The sequence below is a fragment of the Caenorhabditis briggsae genome (assembly GCF_000004555.2).
Source record: "Caenorhabditis briggsae complete genome, chrII, whole genome shotgun sequence".
Lineage (NCBI taxonomy): Eukaryota > Metazoa > Nematoda > Chromadorea > Rhabditida > Rhabditidae > Caenorhabditis > Caenorhabditis briggsae.
Genome location: NC_013486.2, coordinates 16,396,976 through 16,418,743, shown reverse-complemented (window position 1 = coordinate 16,418,743; position 21,768 = coordinate 16,396,976). Strand labels below are relative to the sequence as shown.

General features: G+C 40.4%; 5 protein-coding genes across 5 annotated transcripts; 3 read left to right on the top strand and 2 right to left on the bottom strand.

Moving 5' to 3' along the window:
* Window positions 1-274: 274 nt before the first annotated feature.
* Window positions 275-4,526, top strand: CBG07024 (the record flags this gene model as incomplete). The annotated part of the gene is made up of 12 exons (XM_045243228.1): window positions 275-340; window positions 387-582; window positions 633-903; window positions 1,139-1,302; window positions 1,356-1,518; window positions 1,577-1,733; window positions 1,811-2,541; window positions 2,587-3,182; window positions 3,227-3,399; window positions 3,452-3,514; window positions 4,249-4,311; window positions 4,365-4,526. The coding sequence occupies 12 exons, from the start codon at window positions 275-277 to the stop codon at window positions 4,524-4,526; spliced, it is 2,805 nt and encodes a 934-aa protein (XP_045093413.1).
* Window positions 4,527-4,802: 276 nt separating this feature from the next.
* CBG07025 lies at window positions 4,803-5,395 on the bottom strand (the record flags this gene model as incomplete). Its single annotated transcript, XM_002632120.2, has 4 exons — window positions 4,803-4,814; window positions 4,859-4,951; window positions 5,209-5,282; window positions 5,332-5,395. The coding sequence occupies 4 exons, from the start codon at window positions 5,393-5,395 to the stop codon at window positions 4,803-4,805; spliced, it is 243 nt and encodes an 80-aa protein (XP_002632166.2).
* A 2,030-nt stretch (window positions 5,396-7,425) lies between these two features.
* On the bottom strand, window positions 7,426-10,143 carry Cbr-cat-2 (the record flags this gene model as incomplete). Its single annotated transcript, XM_002632121.1, has 6 exons — window positions 7,426-7,533; window positions 7,603-7,803; window positions 7,853-8,211; window positions 9,159-9,355; window positions 9,400-10,055; window positions 10,111-10,143. 6 exons carry the CDS (start codon window positions 10,141-10,143, stop codon window positions 7,426-7,428), a joined length of 1,554 nt encoding a protein of 517 aa, XP_002632167.1.
* A 1,803-nt stretch (window positions 10,144-11,946) lies between these two features.
* Window positions 11,947-19,545, top strand: Cbr-pqn-85 (the record flags this gene model as incomplete). Its single annotated transcript, XM_045243227.1, has 9 exons — window positions 11,947-12,174; window positions 12,672-13,224; window positions 13,269-13,802; window positions 14,235-15,484; window positions 15,531-15,821; window positions 15,871-17,175; window positions 17,221-18,858; window positions 18,902-19,363; window positions 19,384-19,545. 9 exons carry the CDS (start codon window positions 11,947-11,949, stop codon window positions 19,543-19,545), a joined length of 6,423 nt encoding a protein of 2,140 aa, XP_045093412.1.
* Window positions 19,546-20,611: 1,066 nt separating this feature from the next.
* On the top strand, window positions 20,612-21,697 carry CBG07028 (the record flags this gene model as incomplete). Its single annotated transcript, XM_002632123.1, has 4 exons — window positions 20,612-20,994; window positions 21,041-21,158; window positions 21,215-21,498; window positions 21,550-21,697. 4 exons carry the CDS (start codon window positions 20,612-20,614, stop codon window positions 21,695-21,697), a joined length of 933 nt encoding a protein of 310 aa, XP_002632169.1.
* Window positions 21,698-21,768: the final 71 nt, after the last annotated feature.

Sequence of the window (21,768 nt, the reverse complement as noted above, 5' to 3'; positions counted from 1 at the left end):
TGTTTTTTCTTTTCAATAGAAGAAAATATGCAACACACATTTTTAGTATCAATGTCTTCCTTTGCCCTCTATACATATTTGTTCAAACCCTCAAACCCGTAGTATCAAGACTTGTTTATCCACTTGACTCCTCTTCTCTGTCTTCTTAATTAGCACATGTACCTTGTTGAGGATGTCCATATACCATCCTCCATATCCATTTGTCAATTTTCAGATACATCTACTCACCTCATAACAAGTTTTATCACTAAAATTAGACATTCTATGGACCACTATGGAGCGCAGCAGTTTTCGAACATCGCAACGTTTTCAACGCGATCCTTCAACGCCTTCTAATGAGGTTTTTTATTATCCAAAGTTAAATAGAACATTCTAAAATTTTCCAGCCCGATTCAATATTCACCTTGGCCACCACCTCAGCTGCTCGTTACGTATCTAACAGTAGCGCTGACAATACGACGAGATTAGATGAAGCCTTGAGTGCGATGATTCGCCACGTGGCAGATGTCGATCGAGTGACTCGGTTATCACTGAAGAATGCACAGTTGAAGGAGTTCTTATCGTATACGCCAGTGATTTTAAGTAGGTTTTTGTCTTTTTTTTTCCAGAATTCGCCATACCAAAGTTTCCAGATGCCTCCACCACTAACATTATGACGCGCTCCAAATTCTACCGTCTGCTCTTTTCGATTGCACATCATAACATTCCGATTCGAAGGTTCATGGCTGGAGAGCTTCGGCTACTTGGCGCAGTGTTTTCATGTTTGAAAGCGTCACTTCGAGAGCAATTGGGACCCCAGAATATGATTGATATTCTCAGATTATTACAAGTTTTGAGCTATGAAAAGAATGTGCCACTGGAGCATTGGGCCAATGAACTCATATCGTTTTTGATGCAAGAAGTGTAAGGATTTTAAATTTCGGAGCTGTAGAAGAGAAACCCACAACGACGACTACCGTACCCTAAAAATAAAAATATGAAAACAATATTCTTTGGTTACGGTAGTTGCTCGTGTGGGACATTTGTTCCTCTTCCAGAGCTCCAATCTTCGGTTTTTGTAAAAATCTGGATGTCTAAATTTCCAGTGTTTTCCTAGAATTTTCCCAATCAGAGTACCTCAGATTGTTCTTACTTCCAGAATACGAGAGCCTGAACCTGAATGGATGCCCTACTGTATCGCTATTCTTTGCAACCTTGCATCAGCATCAAAATCTGCTTGCAAACGAATAAAAATATCCTCGTCATACAAGAAGTTTAGTCGACAATTGATGAAACTACTACAGCACAATGCTAGAATAATTGGTAAATATTTGAAGATCTCAATTCCTTTTTTATAAAAATTAATTTTTTTTCAGTGGTCTCTAGTTTGGTATTGATAGGTTATCTAGACGAAAAAGTTCGAGATATGGTGTACTGTACTGAAAATGTGCATGATACGTTTATGTGCACTTTTAATGTTTTGACAATAGGAGACGATGAGTGTATGATGACGAGGCAGATTGCGGCAGATTTGTTGAGGTTAGTGGGCGAAAAATTCAATTTTTCTCTCAAGTTTCATATCAGAGCACATTTTCAGACGCCTCGTCGTCTCGGAAAGCTCTATTATACCAGGGATTCCAACACTGGCATCCACTGGGAAGAACGTACTGAATTATGGATTTTTCATAGGGAGTATACAACAGACTGCTCGTTTATTAGTAACTCTAGATCCACGGACAGAAGAGAGTTCAAAGGTAAATATTCATTTGGGAATTTTGAGAAATCCAGAATTTCAGCCTAACTCTGAAAACTCATAGTCTCAATTTTTCAGATCTATGACCTTCTTCTGGCCTTCTGCTCTTTACAACAACTGAGAAGTCCAGTTTGCCAAGCGATTATTCGATGTCAACCAACCGAAACCCAACTGACGACTCCTATTGTAGCTATCACTGAAACTTGCGGTCTGAAATACGGAGAATCCACTGAAAATGTCACTCTGAAAGCCATAAAACTCCTCTCACACCTGCTAAAAGAGTGCATAGAGCCACAAGAACAAATGCCTGAGATTGGAGTGCCACGTGGACAACTCATCGAGCTAGTAGCCACTTGTTTAGATGAGGCTTATGACCCACAAGTGTCTGAGAAGATTCAGAAGCTCCAGTTTGGTCTCCGTCTCGCAGAGGTTATATCTCATGATGAGCAATGTCGACAGCTTCTGCTGAATGTTTGCTCCGCCCATCTTTGTCAGGAAATAGCCACGTGGCAATTCGCGAAGAATCCAGTGGTGGGATTTTTGACAAAGCCACCGAAAGAGAGGCTGGAGCCATTGGATCCTGAGTGGACTATATACGGAATCGGGATTATTCTGGAGTTGTGTAGGCTGTTGGCAGTGTTGAAGGATCACTCCAAAGTTCATAAAGATCAATATTGGAAGCTGCTGAAGGATGAAAGGATCATACCATTTCTAGCATATGGAATATCCTATGGGGACCAGGAAACTGTTCAACAAGCTTTCCTAACCTATTCTCATTGTGCACAAGTTCCCGCATTTCCTAGTCATTTGTGAGCTTTAGAATTTGCACTAGAGCATAATTTGGAGTTTTTCAGACTTTCCGAAATGGTTGCCTCCTGCAAATCCACGTCATCCCCCTCCACGTCTTCTTCGAACATTGCTTCTCAGAAAGAGTCTCCAGAATTGAAAAGAGAATCAGACGATCGTGTTGGGTCTGGAGAGGTCTTCTTCACCGATGAAAGATCGTCACAAAGAGCTTTGGATGATCTCTTAAGGAAAGTGACGTTGGAAGGAATGCCATTGAAAGATGCAAAGACGACAGAAGTGTTTGCGGCGTATGAAAGAAAGATTCAGATGTTGCAGTTGAGGGAAAAAGAGTTAGAGCAGCAGCTGAAGAATAGTAGACCGATTGGGGTGCAATCGACACAAGATTTTGAGGTTAGCAATGAGTTTTTAAATTCTTTAGAGATCCAATTTTTTCAGAACAACTCGAAAATCCGAGAGCTCACTCTGGAATGCGAGTCGCTTCGCGAACGAAACACCCAACTTACCGATCACATGGCACGTGGAAATCTGGAAATGGAACAGCTGAAAATCGAACTGAAAGATGTGAAACAAAAGGGGGAAACGATTGAGCAGAGTCTGGGAATGTGCATAACAGAGAAGAGTGGGCTAAAGGCACAATTGAATGGTAACCGGATAAGATATTACTGTAGGATTACTGTAGAATTTCAGAAATTCTTGCAAACTCGGAACGGGCTGCTCAAACAGCACAGATGGAAATTTCCGAGTTGAACGCCGAGTTGGCACAAAATGTGGCAAGAATAGAGATGTGCCTTCAGGAGAATAAGGACTTGAAAAGGGAGTTCGAGGAGAAAATCGTAGAGTGCGAAGTGTTGAAAGAGCATGTGGGTTTGATATAAAAATAGCGACAATTTTAAATTTTTGTTAAATTTTTAGATACTTCAAATTGATGTCGAGTTGAAAACAAAGCAAACGGAAGTGGAACGGGCTCATTTGCAGGTGGGAATCGTCTTATTAAATGTTGATGAGAATTGAGAGAATTTGGACATACAGTACCGGTCAATAAGACCAAGGATTCCCCAATTTACAAGATTTTTTTTTTAATTTTTAGGTATTTTTCTAAATTTTCGGAATTCAGAGTTAATGCATTTTCGAAAATTGGATTTTTTGGGTTTTTTTCGAATTTTTGGATTTCCTGGATTTTGAAATGTCTGATTTTTTTTTGAATATCAGGATTTTTTGAATTCTCTAAATTTTTGGAATTGTAGAATTTTCAAAATTCCGAATTCTTGAATTTTGAAATTTTAGAATTTTAGGTTTTTTTCGATTTTTGGATTTCTTGGATTTTCTGAATTTTGGAATTTTTAGGTTTTTAATTTATTTTTTCTATTTTTTTCAAATTTCAGAATTTTTTTAATGCTCTAAATTTTCGGAATTCCGAATTTTTGATTTCATGAATTTTAGGATCCTTTGAATTTTCGAATTTTGTAATTTCTGAATTTCTGAAATTTAAAATTTTAGGATTTTTGAATTGTATAAATTCCCGAAATTGTGATCCAAACTTTTCCAGACTTTCCATATGTGTGTTTTTTGCACAGATGTCCTCATTGAGAAAAAAAATCAAACAAAGATCAATCTCCAAATACATCCGTTCAAATATGGAAACGCAACATATAACACCACCCCCACATAAAACTATTATTATGCTTTTCCCCTTAAAATATTCTATTTAGACTTCCGCCGCCGAACAAAAGACACTAGCCAAAGAAAAGGAGTTGGTTGAGGCAGAGAGCCATGTAATTCGAATTTTTTCTTTTTTCTGTTGATATTTTAATGTTTTTTCTTCCAGCTAAAACTCTACGAATCGCGACTGTCTGATAGGGAACGAGATCTGAAATCGAGTCAAATGGAAGTGGATCGTTTAAGGATAGATCTAGAGACGGCGAGACTGAATCTCCAGAAACTGGAGCAACTGAGAGAAGCGATGCTGTCGTTGGCTTCATCGAAATAGATTCAATTTTTTAATTTTTTCAATTTTCTAAACCAAAATGTACCATAAGCCATGTTCTTTTTTCGAAATATGATTTCTAACCATACGGGATTTTTCATGTTTTCATAATGTATGCGAAGAAGATGTTTTTTAAATCGATGTTTAACATGTTGTCAAAGTTTACTAAAGTGTTTGTGTGTGTGTGTGACCAAAACCATAAAAAGACAGTTAGAGGCGAAAACGTATGGATTGACGAACTGATGAGGTGGATTTCTTGGATTATCAAGTAGAGAATGATCAACGACGACCCTGAAAACTGAAGGATTTTTTGAAATTTCTAATTCCCGGCAAACCATTTTCATGAGAAGACGACAGATTGCCTCGCTCTCCTGTTGAGCGCGAATGACGCGTTCGCCCATGTGAGCTCGCTTTGCTAGACGCTTCTGCTGAAATTTTCGAAATTCGTTTCAGGAGATTAAAAAGTGTGGAACGACTTTAAAATTTTGAATTCCTAGAAAATCAGAGGTTCAGAAAGTTCAAGAAACTCAAAGTTAAAATAAATAGAGTTTATTAGGCAGAACCCAAAAAAACTACTTTTTTGCCCAACAATGAGCTCTGGGTAACCCTGAAAACTGGATTATTTGGAACTACAGTAATCCCAAAAGCATTAAATTTTCCCACATAACACACAGAGCCCCCTTACCGTTTCCTTGCACAACGAAACGACATCTCCCAAACGACGGGACGGCTCTCCCATACCGTCCTCTTTAAAGTCATCTGAAATAAAGCGAACGTCTTCAACAGAACATTCTTGAAAAGGACTCACTGAAAGAGAGCCAAGTGCCAGCCTCTGCCACGTGGAAGCAGGACAAAACGAGCATAAGAGCCATGAGTTGAGCAGGTGAGGCTAACATTTTTTGGATTTTTGAGAGAGTCTCAAAAACTACTTTTTGCTCAACAACGAGCGCTGGGTAACCCTGAAAGTTGGAATTTTCGGAACTACAGTAATCCCAAAAAGCATGAAATCCGGTTTACTTTGAATCTTGATATGAGGGGGAAACGTTAGAAAAACAAAGACAAGGAAGACGAAGAAGAGTGTGACGAAACCCATTATGCTTAATGAAGAATAGACCAAAACTAACGGATGGATGAGGAAAAGGGGCGTGGTCTTGAGGGGTCACACGAGCTAGGAATAACAGGGATGGGTAGGAAAACAAAGAAAGAAGAAACTCGAGAATCTCGTCGGATGAAAACTTATTGGTTACCAGAATATATAGATGACGTGGAACTGTGTTCTCTGATGAGTGGTCATCTGGCGAATGTCGAAAGGCGCCAGAAAATGCTTTGTCGTTCAGAAGAAACTCCCTTTTTTCAGGAAAAACACGGATTTTCAGGAAAGAAATAGAGAAAAGTTAAAATCATTTCGAATTGACTACTTTTATACAAAAAGAACTTTCTATTTTGAGAAGTGGATTTTCGGATTCTCCATATTTCAAAGTGTCAGTCTATCAATTTTCAGCTATTTTCCTCGATTTTCCGTTGCAGAACAGTTCATAAACGCAACAGATAGAGCCAAGCGCGCGTTCCACATGAAGCAACCGACACTTCCCGGGTTCGCGCCGGCCACTATACTTTGTGTGCAGGAGACTCCGCCCACTTTTTCTATTGAAAGCGAGGAGAGGCAAAGAGAGGAAATTCGTTTTTAGAAGAAAACACGATTTTGAAGAGTTTAGATATTTTCTTGGTTTTTTCGACGGAAATGGATAAAAAGGTAAAAATGATAATGTTTGAGATCAGTTTTGAGATTGTTTTCTGTTTCTAGGGTGTACAATCAGCCAAGTTATGAACGATATAAGAACCGCGACTTCCAAAGATATGGGTGGATCAGGGAAAAATCTGAATAACCATTTTTCTGTGTTAAAATGTTTATTGACTTTTCAAAATTACGGATAATTTTTCAAAAATAGGATTTCTGTAGTGGTCTTCTCGAAATTTAAATTCAACATTTATATGAGTTTCATAGTCTCATTCTGAAAATGTCAAATTTGATGACCTACAAAAGCAACTAGTGCTCATTATACTTGTCTGAAAATATCAGGATATATTTAACGAAACTGGAGCTACATTGTAGTGGATAACATTTCTCTATTACTTATTCTGAAGGAGTTATGTCACGACGAATCCCCTTTCGCGTCCACTGGAATCGAGATTTTTAACTTAACTTTTTAAAACATGCATCTAAAAATATTAGTAGCTCACAAGAGCTTTGAACTTTCAAAGATCTTAGATCTAGCTAAACCAAGGTTGCATTTCAAAGCCGAGGGTCTAAAATTCGAATCTTAGAAATAGATCTCCAGATCTCAAGAGAAGATCCAAATGAATTTTTTTTGGAAAAAAGTTGAGGATAAACAAAAGAAAGATACCCTTCCCCTTCTTTTATACGATTCCAAAAGATTTAATTCAATTTAATTTACAACCGTTTTCTTCATCTATTGGCGTCATCATTGGCAAGAGCTCAAAACAAACGAAAAACCTTTTTTATACATTATTGAAAAATGAAAGATGAAAAAGAGAAGAAGAGTTCTAAGAAAAGGGACATTTTTGGAAAAGAAATGGGACACATAGTATGTCACTTTGATTTGAAATTAGCTGGCATCACGATGATGTGATGGGAGAGTAGGACTGAAGATTAGAAGAGAAATAAGAAGAAGCTTCGGAGCAAAAACTAAACTTTGCAAAATTTTATTCTAAAATTTTGGGGGGGGGGGGGGGTGCAAAATTGTATAGAAGAATAAGTCTCCAACAGTAATGTATAAAAACTAAAGACAAATTGATTCTAGGATAGGCAGGTTTAGAATAGAAGAGTTTTCTACATAAAGGATTATAAAATAGTATCGATATTGATAAGAAAATTAGATAGTTAGGCAGTAATTGAGATTTTCATCCGATCAGCTGCATGGGTGATCGCACTCAAATCGTTCGAGAGACGACTAAACGCCTTTTCCAGATCGGCACTCGATTGGATTGTCTGAAAAATGATCCAATTGAAACGCTAATTAGGGCCAAATAACTATAATTAAAATATTTCCTATCTTACCTCAATCGACTTGGTAAACGGATCATAAACCACCGAGAATGGGCGGTCCATAGATGATGCATACTTTCGAAGTTTTGCCAAAGCGTCGTGAATGCTATCAGCCACAAAATAAAGCGGCTGATAATCATCGTCTTCATATTTCTGAATAGCTGTGACCGCTGGATCAAAGTCTTTGTGTTCTGGAGCATCTGAGCAGGCGTGCTAGAAAATAAGGATATGGAAAGGTACAAATGGTGAAGGGCAAACATACAATAAGTTCTCCGTAAGCAGATAAGAGACCAGCACCGATTGCCTTGAGTTTTCCATCCTCTTTGCACAAGCCGAATTCAACAATGAACCAGTAAACCGTGGCCAGTTTTTCGATATGTTCATCACTTGCTCCTAGACTCATCAGCCCGATATCTTGGGACATTTGCGCTAAAAGCGGGTCAGAGAACATTGGGACGTGTCCAAGTAATTCATGAATTAGGTCAGGTTCTGGGGAATGATGTGGAGACTTGTGGTGGCGTAGATAAGTGGTGGTTTGGAAGACACGGAAAGCCAAGGAGGCAAGGAAGTCACGAGCCGAGAGAAGACCAGAACATGGACGAAGCTCGAAGCCAGTCTTTTCTGGAATTTGGATTGGTACTGTCTTAAGGATGTAGTCAGAGTTCTTTTATTTTCAGGTTTTCTAGAATGTTTTGCTTTTTTAAAAGTGAATTTTCAGATTCTCCGTATTTCAAAGTGTCAGTCTATCAATTTTCAGCTATTTTCCTCGATTTTCCGTTGCAGAACAGTTCATAAACGCAACAGAACGAGACAAGCGCGCGTTCCACCAGAAGCAGCCGACACTTCCCGGGTTCGCGCCGGCCACTATACTTTGTGTGTAGGAGACTCCGCCCACTTTTTCTATTGAAAGCGAGGAAAGGCAAGCAGAGGAAATGCGTTTTCAGAAAAAATTCGATTTTGGAGAGTTCAGATAATTTTGTGGTTTTTTTGACAGAAATGGATAAAGGGCTGAAAATGATTATGTTTAAGACTAATTTCAGCCTCTAGGGTGTACAATGAGCCAAGTTATGAACGATCTAAGAACGAAGACTTCCAACGATATAGGTGTATCAGGAAAAAGTCGTAATAATCACATTTTTGTGTTAACATGCTTACTAACTATCCAAAATCACAGAAAACTTTTTAAAATCAGGTTTTCTTCAGTGGTCTTCTCACAATCCTAATTCAAAGTTCATGAACAGCATACTCCAATTATCAAAAAAAGCTAAGTTTTGATAAATTACAAAAAACAATTAATACTTATTGTATTTGTCTGAAAATGTCAAAATAAATTAAACAAAACTAGAGCTTCCTTTTTGTAGTTGACAACTTTTTTCTATCATCGCTTCTAGAAGAGATACGTCATCTGGAATATTGCATACTTGTTGTCTAGAAAATTAGAGATATGTTCACCATGTTAGAAGATGTTCTAGAAAAAACTGGAACTACAAAATTAAGGATTAAGTATCGTCTAATATAATCAGACAAGTTTCAGATTCCGTCGACAACATATAACAAAAATAACTAACTTTGCAAAAACTTGTTGACATCGCGAATCTGTGGAATACGATCCGCCGTCAGAACCTTCTCCTTCTGGAGAATCTTCAAATTCTGACGGTACACACTACAAGTGTGTGACTCGTGTAGACCGCCTAACTTTTCGTAGACAGCCTTCCAAGTGGCATGCTCATCCTCGGTATACTCAACATATCCAATCTCATCGCCGCTGGAAGTTTTATTTTAGCTAATTAAAATACAGCTAAAACTTACAACTTGAACTCTAAAGCCTGATCGTTCAAGAACTTTCTTCTAGCTATATATTCGTCATCTCCATGTCCTGGATGTCGTGGATCCGTTGTTGGTTCATACTTTGTGATACACTTCGAGCACTGATCCAGCTCACTTATATGGCGAGGAAACCAGATCATTGATTGGCTCTTCTCCACAGATTTCTTAGAGAAAATGGAGAAGTGAGTGAGTGCCACGTGGTTTTGAGTCAAGAGCTCTGCCGCCTTAATCAGCTGGTTCTTAGTGGCACGACAATCCAGAAGAACATCATGACCAGAGACAGCTTTTGATTCGCGGGTTTCCACGTGGCAGATTTGGACACCTGCGGATTTCATGTTGTAGAGAATATCAGAAACAAAAGTGGAGATGTAGTCAGTAGACGTGACGATGACGGAGAAGTCAATAGATGAGACGTCGTTGGCAGCAAAGATGACTTCGACGCCTTCGTCGTTGAGTTGTTGAAGGATTTTCTGTTCTCTCATCTGATCCGTCAGTTGCTTTCGATGTTGAATAGTATTCTGACGTCGAATTCCAATGTGATGCTGAGTCTCACAACTCGCTTGATGCACCAAACTGTACCGTCGTGGGTTCTTGTTTCCTCGTCGGATTGGAGCAGCTACAGGCACCTCCTCCTCCTCCTAAAAACAATGATAACAATGGAATAAAATAATCTCGTTTAGTGTTAATAATTACCATTACGGTGGTTGGGTTGGTTAGTGACGACATGTTAATCGAAACGTTCCGGGCGACGTTAACCGCCGCAATAAGTTTGGCGAGTGGGGACGACAACGTCTGGAAAAGTGGTGTTAGGGTTAATCTAGGGAAAGAGATAGTCAAAACAAGAGGTTTTTGAAAAAAAAAAGAGGGGTATGTTTTGCTTTTTTAAAAGTGGATTTTCGGATTCTCCGTATTTCAAAGTGTCAGTCTATCAATTTTCAGCAATTTTCCTCGATTTTCCGTTGCAGAACAGTTCATAAACGCTACAGAACGAGACAAGCGCGCGTTCCACCAGAAGCAGCCGACACTTCCCGGGTTCGCGCCGTCCACTATACTTTGTGTGTAGGAGACTCCGCCCACTTTTTTCTCTTGAAACTGGGGAGAGGCAAAGAGAGGAAATGCGTTTTCAGAGAAAAACACGATTTTGGAGAGTTCAGATATTTTCTTGGTTTTTTCGACGGAAACGGATAAAATGATAAAAATGATAATGTTTGAGATCAATTTCAGCTTCTAGGGTGTACAATGAGCCGAGTTATGAACGATCAAATTACCATATTTTTCAACGATATGGGTGAATCAGGAAAGATTCGGAATTTTAAAATTTAGGAGCTTTTGAAGATCAGCTTTGTAATCTCGTTCTGAAAAGTGTCAAATTTGATGAACTACAAAACGATGGTTTTAGGGTTACTGTAGTTGAGTTTTTTTTTGACAATCACAAAGATTCGATGACATGAAAGCTCTATTTCAGGGCAATTTCAGACAATGTGAACTAGTGTGATCCACTTTGGCAAACTATCAGAAAGCTTATGAAAAAAAATACAACAACTCGATAAAACTAAAATTTGCATATTCTTCGTCTTCTCATGAAACTAGCAGTTTATATACTCTCTTTCCCGTTGTCTAGGTGTTGTACACACAATAGAGACCATTAGAAAGATAATTTAATTTTTTCTGGAAAAAAAGAAAATTTTTTTGAGAAGAGAATCAGTTATTGTTTTATTGAAAAGAGAACAATGAGAAATCATAAAGAATGAGAGTTATATATACATACATTTATACTCTATCCAAAACAAGGTAATGCCCCGCCGCCCCAAAAACATTTCCTTTTCCCATTCTTCGTCTTGTCTTGGGAGATAGATAATTGTTGCTCTTTTCTCAAATATACGGAGCACATTGGTTTCCTTCCGATTATCATCATGTCTTTTTCTGCGATGTCTGAATGATGATGTGGATTTAGGGGGGACGAGAAGGAATCCGAATGGCAGGGAAAAGAAGAACAAGGGATGGGAAGATCCTTGAAGATGGGAATATCCAGAAGAAAAAAATTGCCTGAAATTTTGGTCGATTTCAATATAGTTCGGTGCATTTTGAATCCCTGAAAACAATAAACAATATAACTTTCTCTGTTTGATTTTGATTTTATATCGTATTCTTTTTCTTGTTTTAACTTTTAGAAGTTTTGAATTAATTCAAATTCCTTGACTCTTCTCCCGCCAGAAAAAGAAGAAGAAGGAGAGAACCCTGCGCGGGCATTGCAAAAACCCCGCGCGCGGTTTGCGAGCACACAGGTCCCGCCCCTTCCCGTTTTTTATTTTACCGCCGATTTGATTTTTTTTTTGTATCGATTTTAAATAGAAAGGTGTAAAGACAAAAAACAGAGACAACAGCTGACAAATCCACTGATTCCAATGATTATCGATTTAATAAACAACTAACAATTCGTTGTTTTAGTTTCACATACCTCCTTGAAAAAACCGTTTCTATGATCGGAATGCTCAAAAAATTCAAAATTTCTTTCAGATATCGAATGAGATGGACCCGAACAACCTTCAGAACACCATGAATGGTGCTGGAGGGAATGGTCAGCAGCAGCAGCAACCAGGAGCTCACTTCAATAGTGTCCAGCCGAACTCAGGTGGCTTTGGTCATCAGATGACTCAACCTGGAAGTACAGGTAGCACTACCGCAGGACAGTACAATCCAATGCTGCTACAGCAGCAATACCTGAACTTTGGGTTTCCAATGGGATACAATAATCCAGTGAGCTTGTTGAGATACAATTCGCTGTTTAATTTATGTTTAAATCTCAGATGTTCGATTTCCAACAGCAACAACAGTATCAGATGCAGTTGCAACACCAAATGCAGCGACAGCAGCCTCAACACCTGCAGCATACTCCACATCAACAGCAACAGCAACAACATATGTTTAACCAGCAACAAATGCTTCAACATATGATGCAGCAGCAGCAGCAGGTACAGAGAAGTCAACAGCAGAAGCTACAGGTTCTCTATTTCTATAACGCTTTTTCTAAAATGAGCAATGACGATTTTCGATTCACAAAACGGTTTAGCATCAGGACACAAAGTGCTCGTCACTTTGTAACAGTTTCCAGTCGTCGTTTGGCAGAAACCGTTTTGATGATGTGACCGAGCGACTAATCTTCTCTCTGAGCTCAGTTTCAGTAAAGGTCTAACCCTAAGACGTAGTTGAAGCCTCGTTGAGCGTATTAAAATGTATTAATCTTCTATTTTCAGCAACCAGTGTCCCAACACATAGCTCCAACATCTCACCAATTCCAACAAGTGCAACAAGCACAACACCAGCAGCCGACACAACAACCTTCTCAAGCTGCGATGTTCGAGTCATCGACACATCAAAAACTGTATGAAGCCCAGCGCCGTCAAATAGAGCAACAACAGAAAGAGCAAGAAGAGTTGCGACGGAAACAAGAAGAAATAAGAAGGAAACAAGAACAGGAGGAAGCGAAAAAGCGAGCAGAAGAAGCGAAGAAACAGCGAATACTGGAAGAAAAACGCTTGGCAGAGGAGATGCAACGACGGCGTGAACAAGCGGAACGGGAGAGGATTGAAGAGATCAAGCGACAAGAAGAGGCTGCAAGGTTGGAAGAAGAACGAAGGAAAGCTGAGGAGAAAGCTCGATTCGAACGGGAACGAATGCAGCGATTTGCAGAAGAGCAAGCAAAGAGAGATGAGGAAGCGGCGAAGCAGAGAAGTGGAATGGAAGAAAGGTTCAGACAAGTTGTAGCACAACCATTCACACTTGTTGGAACCCATTTTGTTACTAATTGTGAGTAGAAACCATCCACAACTATTTTCACTGTTTGTTTTCAGTTCTCGACATGATTCCGTTCCCGTATGAGAGTATGACAGACTCACAACTACCACACGTCTTCGACATGAAACGAGAAGGAGCGATTTTAGATTCTAAAGATCCTATGATGATCGCCGCAATTAGCAAAGCTTTGAATGACACGGAAGTTGACGATATCATCACACGAATGGACAAGTTGAGACCTGAAGATAAGGAGAATAATGACTTGTTCATGGATAAACTTCCACAGATGATTCGTGCCGTCGTGGAGCATAGCACTAGTGCACTAGATGTAGACTCACACAATGATTTGGAATTGTTGGAAAACGAGGATGTCATGATGACAGAAGATATCACAAGAGCTGCTGTATCAGAGCCTAACACTTCTGGATATCACTATCATTCTATTTCGATGAATACTCCAACCACATCAACTATGCATAATTCTATGAACCATGTGGAGATTAGTGGGTCTGCTGCTGGTCCATCTTCTGATGTAGAGGTCGAAGCAGCACCGATTTCAATTGAAAAACGGCGTCAAATGATGTCTGTTGGTAAGTAGATTTTTTTTGTTTCTAATGGGAATAAAACAACAAGGTTCCCACTGACTCATGCATTTTTTCTCGCAATTCTCACTATAAAAACGGTGGGGTGGAATAATAATGCAACTAACAATCAGAAAAAAACAGCAGCAACGGTTTTCTCTTATTCGCTTTTTATATTCTCTCCAAATCGTTAGTAACGATTCGTTACAAAAATCGAAGCTCTTTTCACCTGTGTCGTAAAGTCTTGCGCACCGTACGCAGAAATAGTCGAGTGTGTCGGCAGATACAGTAAGACAACAGTTTCGAAACAATTTTTTCCCTTCAAAAGTATTCACCACCGCTAATTCAAGAAATATCCTCAAAGGAATGAGTAAGTTTATGAGATTCGATTCACCGAAAAATAAAATGTAAAAAATTGTTGAAAATGTACATTATTTTCAGGCAAAGCTCCGAAAGCCGGCGGTGGTGGTAAACCCCAACGGAAAAAACAGAGGGATATCGAAAACCTTCAAGACTCATTGACTGAAAACTGGATACCGACCGATACCGGAAGACGTGGCAGACGTCGTGGACGTGCTTCCGAAGACGACGATGAGATGCTTCAACGAGACCTAAAACTCATTAAAGCCATGGAGGACGGTGTGAAGTTGCCGCCAAGTGTCACCGGGTTCACCGCTGATGATGAAGCTGTAAGTCAATTCTTCGAAACTAGAAAGAGAAAAAAGAAGGATGACAAAGCGGTGCGAAGAGACAGAAGTCCGACACCAGAAGACGTCATCGAATCAAGAGATGCCGAGTGGCAGGAGCGCCTTCGGTTGAAGCAAGAAAGAGAGAGCGCGAGAAAAGTGGACGAAGAGCATCAAAACTCGTGGAGTTTGCAGTCGTTAGCTGAGAACGAGACATATAACAAGTTTTGTCAAACTGTTGATGGTGTGCTCGAGCAAGGGGAAGGACTGGATGCCGAGTTAACTTCGCCGAAAAAGAAGAAAAGAAGGTCGGATGTAACAAGGGGAGATGAGGTGTTAGAAGAGTCAGAGGAGGAGGAAGAACTTGATGAAATCGACCCAGATCTTCGAATCGAGCTTCATGTGCTGGAAGAATTGAGAAGAGGATCCACTCGTCTTCGAGAGAACAGTGTGCTGCAGGCGTTGGGTGTTGATCGGCTCACGAAACTTGTAATCCTGCTAGATAGAAATATCAGAGATGCAATATCAGCTGACAACACACGCCTCCTCGTTCCGTGCAATGATGAAGTTGATGTTGGTGACATTTTCGAGAAGGAGATTTGTGAGGAACGTGTCAAGCGAGCAACTGATGCTGCTGTTGTTGTGTTAAACATCATGTCCAGTCACAAAATGTTCAAGCAAGTCATCATTGAAGACGTCATCGACAGATGCATCGGATTAACACGATTGCTGCTTATCCATCTGATCTACCCAGCATCGGATAGTGTCTACAAAATGGTGAATTCCAAAAAGAAGGCGGCCGATGACAACAAAAGACGGAAGAAGATCGGAGTGTGCACACGTGACAGATTCACCGAATATGTCTATGAAAGGATCACTGAAGTCGTTGGATTGCTAGCTTTCATCGCGAAGACCGACTCAATGACAGATACATCTGTTCATAATATCGCATCCGTTGCCGTAACTCCGTTTTTTGTGGCAAACGTCGGAGCACTCCAAGTCTCGGTAAGTGTAGTTGGTTTGAGAGTTTCTCCATTTTTTTCAAATTTAGGCAATGCTGCTCGCATCGAATGTATTCTCACGGGCTGAAGACGCTCTTCGATTCTCGATGATTACCGATGTTCTCGCGTCACTTCACCGTGCTCCGCAATACACACAGAAGAACACCAACAACGGATACACACTTCCAGATGGATCTTGGATCTCGATGACAACTGCTCTCTTCATTCAACTCGTTCAATCGACTATCAAAGTACCGAAGCACAAGAAAAACATGGATGAAGAGGAGGCAGCAAAACGATCCAAGAAGGACGAGGCCGTAGTGAAAGAATCATTTTTACAAGTATGTGATTTCATAAGTCAGCTGAAACATTCAAATTCAAAATTTTTAGGCATCCAAAGTCACAAACGCATTCCTTAACGGATTTCTTGCCAAGTGTTCACAGAAGGGTAACAAAATGGATGGCGAAGAAGATTACCGTGTTCTGTTCTCCAACTTCCTTCAGGAACTTCTCTCTGCCTTGAATTCTCCGGAATGGCCAGCTGCTGAAACTATTCTAACAGCTCTCGGATCTTTGCTTGTCAAGAATTTCAGAGCAAAATCAACAGAAATGACGATTCGTCAGGCGTCACTCGAATATTTGGGAAGCATCACAGCTAAACTGAGAAAGGGTCACGGAGATGTTGATTCCAAGGAAAGACTGGATGCAGTTGTGAAGAAAGCGTTCTACTTGATGGACGATAAAGGATATGAAGATTACGCGGACATCGATATTTCTGAATTAACTGGCAACGATAAACTCAAAATTCTAGAAAGCTCGCTCATCGACTATCTCGTTATTTCCAACCCATCAGACATCATCGTTTACGCATGTACGTTCTACGTTGGTGAATGGTACAAAGAGGTTGTAGAGGATATTGAAGTAGCACGAGACCAACACAAAGCGGTAACTCAAAATACAGAAGCTACTGAGAAAGATCTGCGTAAATCTGAAAAGAAGTACGAGAGATTGAGAAGGAGGGGCGCCGAAATGAAGGAATTTTTGTCGAAGATGATGGAAAAGAAAGAGATCAAGCGACGATTGGAGAAATCGAACAGAGTGAAAATTATGGATTCCGATGTTATATGGGCAGTCAAACATCTAGCAGCACATAGAGAGCTTGCACATTCATTTGAAACTTATTTGAAGCATATCGTGTTTGGTGCTGGAAGTGAAACTATTGTTGCTCTCCGAACCAAAGCTCTGAAATGTCTGAGTTCAATTATTGAGTCGGATTCTGATGTACTGGTCATGGAAGATGTTCGACAAGCTGTGCACTCCAGAATGGTGGATTCTCATGCTCAAGTGCGAGAAGCCGCGGTAGAGCTCATTGGACGGTTTGTGCTTTATGACGAAAACTACGTTAGGATGTACTACCCTCAAATTGCCGAACGTATACTCGATACCGGAGTTGCCGTACGCAAAAGAGTGATTCGCATCATGAGGGAAATCTGCGAGCGGTTCCCCAACTTTGAAATGATACCCGACATGCTTGCCAGAATGATTAGGCGTGTGACTGATGAAGAAGGAGTCAAGAAGCTTGTGTATGAAACTTTTTCAACCCTCTGGTTCCATCCTGTCGATCCACGTGTCAATCCAGATGGTGTTGCTACGAAAGTGACGACGATGTGTAGTGTTGCACAGCATTGTATTAAGGTTTGCAGTCGACATTGCTAATAATCTAATTTAGTACTCTTGCAGGACTCAATGAACGACTATTTGGAAATGCTGATTCTTCACATCGTCAAAAACGGTTCAGAAGCTTCTGGAATTTCCGTTGCCGTAAAACAAATTATCGACTCGCTTGTTGACCACATCCTCAATCTAGAAATGAACAAATCGAAAGACTCGTCCTCAGCGGAACTCGCCCATTTAAAGCAACAAGAAGACAAGTACATGGCTTATCTCTCGACGCTCACCGTGCTCAGTAAGATCCGACCCAATTTGTTGGCCGGTCATGTCGAGGTTCTCCTTCCATACCTCACATTCACCGGAGCCAAGACGAACACAGAGAATCAAGTCACGAAAGAAATGATTGGGATGCTGGAGAGAGTTATCCCTCTTATTTCATACCCAAGTGCTGACATTTTGAATTCCATCGATGAGAACCTGTCGAAAGTGATCCTTTATAATGGAATGGCCATGGTTGTATCGGCTGTCTCATGCATCGCAGCAATTTATCAGAGATTCCGTCAAGGTGCCACCCAGACGATCGGCATTTTCGGAACATATTTGAAAACAGTTGAGCTAACAAAGCGGAACTTGGAGATAAATCGTTCATACAATTTGGATCCGAAAATGTTTCCAATACTGTCTCGGACGATATTCACGATTGGTGTACTTTCTCGATATTTGCCATTTGAGAAATTCGTTACTGGCAACAATGTGACCGAAAAAGAAATCGATGAGATGAAAGATCGTGTTTTCGTTGCACTTGAGTTTTTCTCTCGGGATCATCGTGCACCACTTCGGCAGAAGGCTCTGACAGCACTGGGACATTTCTGTGCGGAACACTCTAGTTATCTGACCAAGAAGCAGCTAACGACGACGTATCTACAGATTCTCAACTCGCCACAAGCAATGCAACAACGAGTTCTGGTTCTTCAAAACCTGGAAATGTTCCTACAATGTGAAGAAAATAAGTTAGCCGCCAGTCATGACAAATGGGAGGAAAACAAGGATGCACAGAATCTGAAAGAAATGGAATTGAGTGGATCCGGTTTAGGATCTTCTGTGATTCAAAAATACTGGAAAGCTGTACTCGAGTCCTACGTGGATCCGGATGTCCAACTGAGAAGAGCATCTGTTCAAGTAGTATGGCTCACGCTCAACCAAGGACTTGTCACTCCAGGAGCATCGATTCCAACTCTAATCGCCATGATTACGGATCCTGTCGAGACGATCAGAAATCGAATCGATATCCTTCTCAAGGAAATTGACTCGAAATATTCTGGAATGGTGCAAAGTAAGGCGATGCAAGGCGTTCGTCTGGCATTCAAGCTACATCAAAAACTGCACATGCATTCGAAAACCCACAAGTATGTCAGAGGATTCCGCTTCTGCGATTTTCATTGTAAGTTCATATTTTTTTTGATTAATCTTACTAATCTTACACTGACTTTAGTGAACACCAAACCCGACGCTCTTCCCGAGAAAACACATGATGGAATGGCAGTGCTTTCTGGACTATATCAAAGTCTTCGAACAAATCGTCAGACAAGACGATCGTTCATTCAAATGGTTGTCAAGCTGTTCAGTGATGGTGATTTTCGGGACGGCAAACCTCAACTAATGGAGTACATTTTCATAGCTGATAATCTCGCAATGTTCCCATACCAGGTAAATATCCAGCTAAAAACCGTCAAAAATGTATAATTTGCAGATGGTCGATGAGGTATTGTTCGTCATCCGTGTCATTGATCAGAACATTGCTCAATCTGGTCAGTCGCTGCTTGTACAGTACAAGAATCAACTCAATGTCCGAGATGATGAAGATGAAGATGTTGTGTTTGTGGACTACAACCTGTTCGCAAAACTGTCTCAATTGAATCGAACCGAAACATTCCAAGATCTCTTTGTCGAGTCGCAGATTCCATCACTTTTGCTGTATGTGCGCACGTTCTTGATGCAGCTTTACGGATTCAATGAGACGAAAGTAGCCGAGTACTCTCCATCGGAGCCAGTCAAAGTGTACGAGAGGGCAGTGACTAGACGCAATATTGCCATGTTCAAGCCAGTCAGTGCACTTGAAGCACTACATTTACATTACGAATTCGGATCGCAACAGCACATTACGTTCCTTGCTGATAAGATATGCTCGGTAAGGAAAACAAAAACAATTTTAGTCGGAATGCAATTTTTCAGTTCCGCAAAATGCTGTTGTCCTTGGATCAGACGGAAAATGTAGATATCGGAGACACGGTGATCACTGCCAACCAAGGTGACGACTACGATGACGAGGAAGAAGATGATGGAGGAGGTCCATCTGCTGGTATTCCCCCAGAAGTTGATGCTATGGAACATTAAATATCTTTCAACTATTATCATGTAGAATATGTCACATTATAAATCTCTATTATTCCCTCCCATCTGTAATATTTCTTTTTCAACTGTCCTCTAAACTGCCCCCAAACTTTTCTTTAAATCCCGACCTCTTGTTCACTTTACACTTTATTAATTATTATGGGTTTCCTGCTTGATGCTTTCTTTTTATTTAGTTTTTATCTGTTCACATCGATTCTATTTTTCTAAATTATCAATTTTGCCCCCTTGGGATCTCTACCCCATGTATCCTGTCTAGTACGTGGATCTCTCTACCCCTCATTTAGAAATCTATTTTTCGCCTCCCACACACTGCTACATTCCCCTTGTTGTAGTCCGAAATGAAAATTCTTAAATTATTCTCTCCTAATTTTCAATTATTTTTGAGAATGGTTATCAGCTCCATTTCAATACTTTATGTGCTCTTTTGGTTCTAAATCGTCTTTTATTATCAGCTCGAAACCCCCATTTTTCGTGGAAACAGGCGCATCTTTGCTCTAGTGCTAGCGCACGCTCTTCAACTCGCACACACATAGAAAACTAGATGATAATGCACTTTCCGGGGCAGTTGTTTCCAGCACTAATCGATCGGTCTTCACTTTTTTCTAGACTTTTTAAACCTAAAATCACATTTTCCTCTTTTTTTACAGTTCAAAATTTATGACTTTTACCCTTCTGCCATGTTTGGTCAGCTGGAAAAGTTCCGTGTCTAGCCAACAATGGATACAATCGATTGTACAATCCTCCATTCAAAATCAATGTATCCAATAGATTTCCGACCATTTTCAAAAATATTCGCCTAGAATTGAATAATCCATCATAACAAAATATGAGTCATCTTATTATTCCAGAAGGTACCGATTTTTCATTGAACAATTGTTTACTTGTTCAATTGCTAGCAATTGCTCTGTCTTATTTCCCATTTGTTAGCTTACAATTTCGACAAAGTAGTGGCAAAATTGAAAAAGTTTTTTTTCTCTAAATTTCGATTCTCCATTCGAAAATTCTCAAGTCCCTTTTCACATTCTAAAACCTCCACTTTCCAGGCGAGATGAAGACGGGCGGTCTGAGTGATTATGCCGATTTTGGCGAGGAGGACGCCAACTGCACACAAGGAATTCAATGGATCAAGAACGTCTTCACCGATTGCGTGGACACCGATCTCAAACTCCTCGGCTTCATCATTGGACTGATCTCACTGGCTCTTTGGTTGATCCCCCTCTTCCCCCAACTGTGGCAGAACTACAAGACCAAAAAGTGTGAAGGCCTTTCGCTGGCATTCCTCTTCTTCTGGCTTGTCGGTGACACGTGTAACATGTTGGGAGCGATTCTCACCAATCAGCAGCCGATTCAAAAGATCATCGGAGTCTATTACATCTTCCAAGATCTCATTCTATGGGCACAATACGGTTACTATATGAAGATTTATCATAGGTAGGAAGGCAATTATTAGATTCATGTTATTCTTCAATTCTTTCAGACCTGCTACAACATCTGGACGCTCTAACACTATCGTCGTTCCTGTTCTCGCCTTAGCTTCCGTCGGATCGTTTGTTTTGTTGGATTCGGCATCTCCAGTTGAGTCTACGCGGTTCAAGGTACAAACTACAAAATTAACTTCAATGCGCGATGTCTTATTAAACCGTTTTTACAGAGATCTTTCCTCGAGTCGCTGAACCATCAGAAAGGACTTCCACTCGAAGGAATTCTGACGATGTGGCCAATCTTCACCTCTTACACTGATATGCTTGGATACCTCATTGGATCCGTCGCCGCTCTCTGCTATTTCGGTGGCCGAATCCCTCAAATCATCAAGAACTATCAGCACAGATCATGTGAAGGTCTCTCATTGACCATGTTCTATATCATTGTCGCTGCTAACTTCACCTACGGTATCTCTGTGCTCATGGCTACGACCAGCTGGTTGTATTTGTTGAGGTAGGTTATTTCAAATTTTTTCTTCAATTAAAACTTTATCACTTTTTCCAGACACCTCCCCTGGTTGGCTGGAAGTCTTGGCTGCTGCTGTTTCGACGCCGTCATTATCTCGCAATACTATCTCTACCGCCCGAAGACGCCATCGGCCGAAGATACCGAACGCGCTGGTCTGCTGAACTCGCAAGAAGATTCCGATTAGTTTTTCTCTCTCTCTCTTGTAAATTCCGAATCCACCTGGATTCCACGGGGTTGCAACAGGGTACATAAAAT